A 2,440-nucleotide genomic window follows, 5' to 3' on the forward strand; every position below is an offset into this window, starting at 1 on the left:
AACATCAATAAATTTTGGTGGTAATTAAAATACTTTATCCAAACAAAAAATTTAAAATTGACTATACTTGAATTGTTTTATTTAAAACAAACATTTGAAAAATAAAATAATTTGAAATGATATATATTCAAATCCAATGTATTTGAATGTCTTCAAAATTGTAAAATTTCTTATTCAAACACAAGTAAAGAGTTTTACCTCTGAATAAGTAGAGGGTAATTTGATCTTTTATTCCTAATCATTGAATCGTTATATATATATATATATATATATATATATATATATATATATGTATATATGTATATAAATTTAACTAATTATGTGACCTTTTCCTGAAGAATTGTATAACAGAAGTTTGACAGTACTAGTAAATCAAACAAGCATGCTAAATTACTTTCCTTGCTCAGTGCACTGTAATACCAACATGATGCATCAAATTCAGTACAATAAAACTGTTGGCACTTATAAAAAGCTTTTACCCTTGGAAGGGACTGTAAAATCCTCACCTTCAGAAGTTTCCACGCATCAAACATGCTGTTGCTTTTGTCTACAAGATCTCCCTGCATCAAGTCCTGAATCTGGTGCTGACTGCCTAACTCTTTTACTTCCAACATTTTTAGAGGTTTGTGACTCCGCGCCTGTGGATGGAGGAACACAGTCATCTTTACTCTTTTCACCTTCAGAATTAGCCCCAACGCCAGAAGAACATTTTTTCATAGACATGGGATTTGGCCTCACAAACGTACTACCATGTTCTCCTCCACCAGGGTTTCTTCCACCAGTACTTTCAGAGGCTGGTTTTGGGGAACCATGCGTTGGATACTCCTTCTGGATATTTTCCAAAGGAATAGCACGAGCTTTAAATGACTTTAAACACTGTTTACAGCGTATGGTTGCATTCACAAACGGCATGCAGAACTGGTATTTAGTATTACAATGTTGGCAACATGTCCAGAATGTCTTCGGGACAGCTTTCTTCTTGGACTCGGCGGATTTCGGCACAGGGCGGCCTCTCACAGAGACAGCAAACTTCTTGTCAAACAAAAAACGTTTTGCTTGGTCACTCAAAACACCATTGGCTTGCCCAACCAATTTGAAAGCAGTTTCTGCACCAGCAAACTTATTCTTATCAGGATGAAGTAGGAGTGCAAGCCTCTTGTACTGTTTCTTTATGGCTGTTTCATCCGCCAATCTTTCAATCTGAAGAATCGCATACCAATCCATTTCAGTGGGAGAGAGTTGTGTCTGTGCAGCATTGTGAACCTCACAAATCGTAAGAACATGGCTGATGTTTTCCACATCCGCATAAAGGTTTTTGGCCTTGGTAGCAAACTTGAGAGCCGCTTGAAATTCACCTCTTTGCATTCTAGCTTCAGCAATTTCTCTAGCCCTCAAAGCCTCGTCCTTGTTGCACTCCATAGCAGAATTCAAATCAAAATCCAACCGCCTAAGTTTCTATAAACCACACCGTAAAACCTAGAAAGTAAAATTTGTGCAATTTGACCTATTCACAGTCCACAAGAAGCACCGTCATTTTCACCTGTTTGACACAAACAACCCTAACACGATGAAATTGAAATTATCTACTAACATTTCATGCAGTGCTTAAACTAAACATAGTAGATCTGTGAATCGTGTACCAAATGCGTCGATTATTAAACAGAAAACAGGACAGATAAGAATCAAATAAAAATAGTACCTGGTTTGGAATGCTAGACATGAATCAAAATTGAGGAATCGAGGGATTGATTTTCACATACTGGAGAAAAACAAGGCTTCGTTCTGGAGTTCGTTGATTCTGTGACGAGTAAAAGAAAAAGCAGAGATGAACTCAGTGACGTTGAGATGTTGGAAAAGAAAACCAAAATGAAAAAAACCCTGAGCAAGATAACAGACAGATATAAGGAGAGGGCACTTTCTCGCGGGAAACGAGGGGGGAAAAGCTGATGCTTAATGCTTTGATACAAGTAAGTAAGGGGAGAATGAAAAAAAATAAATAAATAAAAATAAAAAATAAAATTATTTGAATTGAGAAAAAAAAATAATGAAAAGCTTAACATAGATTTAATTGACATGATAAAATAACTTTAATTATATATTAATATAGTTAGAAAATAATTTTCAAAAGGAATTTTTAAAAATAATTTGATGTGAAAGTAAATGTTAAACTAAAATAGAAAACTATTATAAAACTTTAATAAAAAAACTATAAACTCCAGAATAAAAATATATTGAAATGAATAATCAAAATTTAAATTATTTCATTTTGTTATTTATTTTATTATAATATGATAACATGCACTTGTAAATATTTAGTTATCATTTATTTAAATAAATAATTTTACTGAATTGTGCAATCAAGTGTATCTTTTTTTTTCAAAATCTTGGTTTACAAAAAAAGAGTTTAAATATATTTATAATCTTTTCACTTTTAGGCCAA

General features: G+C 33.1%; 1 protein-coding gene across 1 annotated transcript; it reads right to left on the reverse strand.

Moving 5' to 3' along the window:
* Positions 1 to 317: 317 nt before the first annotated feature.
* LOC114190565 (uncharacterized) lies at positions 318 to 1,946 on the reverse strand. The gene is made up of 3 exons (XM_028079506.2): positions 1,897 to 1,946; positions 1,700 to 1,798; positions 318 to 1,540 (listed from the first exon to the last, which is right to left on the reverse strand). The coding sequence occupies exon 3, from the start codon at positions 1,417 to 1,419 to the stop codon at positions 526 to 528; it is 894 nt and encodes a 297-aa protein (XP_027935307.1). The 5' UTR covers positions 1,420 to 1,540; positions 1,700 to 1,798; positions 1,897 to 1,946; the 3' UTR covers positions 318 to 525.
* Positions 1,947 to 2,440: the final 494 nt, after the last annotated feature.

Source organism: Vigna unguiculata, chromosome 7 (genome assembly GCF_037176805.1).
Source record: "Vigna unguiculata cultivar grain cowpea cultivar isolate G323 ecotype 2 chromosome 7, ASM3717680v1, whole genome shotgun sequence".
Classification (NCBI taxonomy): Eukaryota; Viridiplantae; Streptophyta; class Magnoliopsida; order Fabales; family Fabaceae; genus Vigna; species Vigna unguiculata.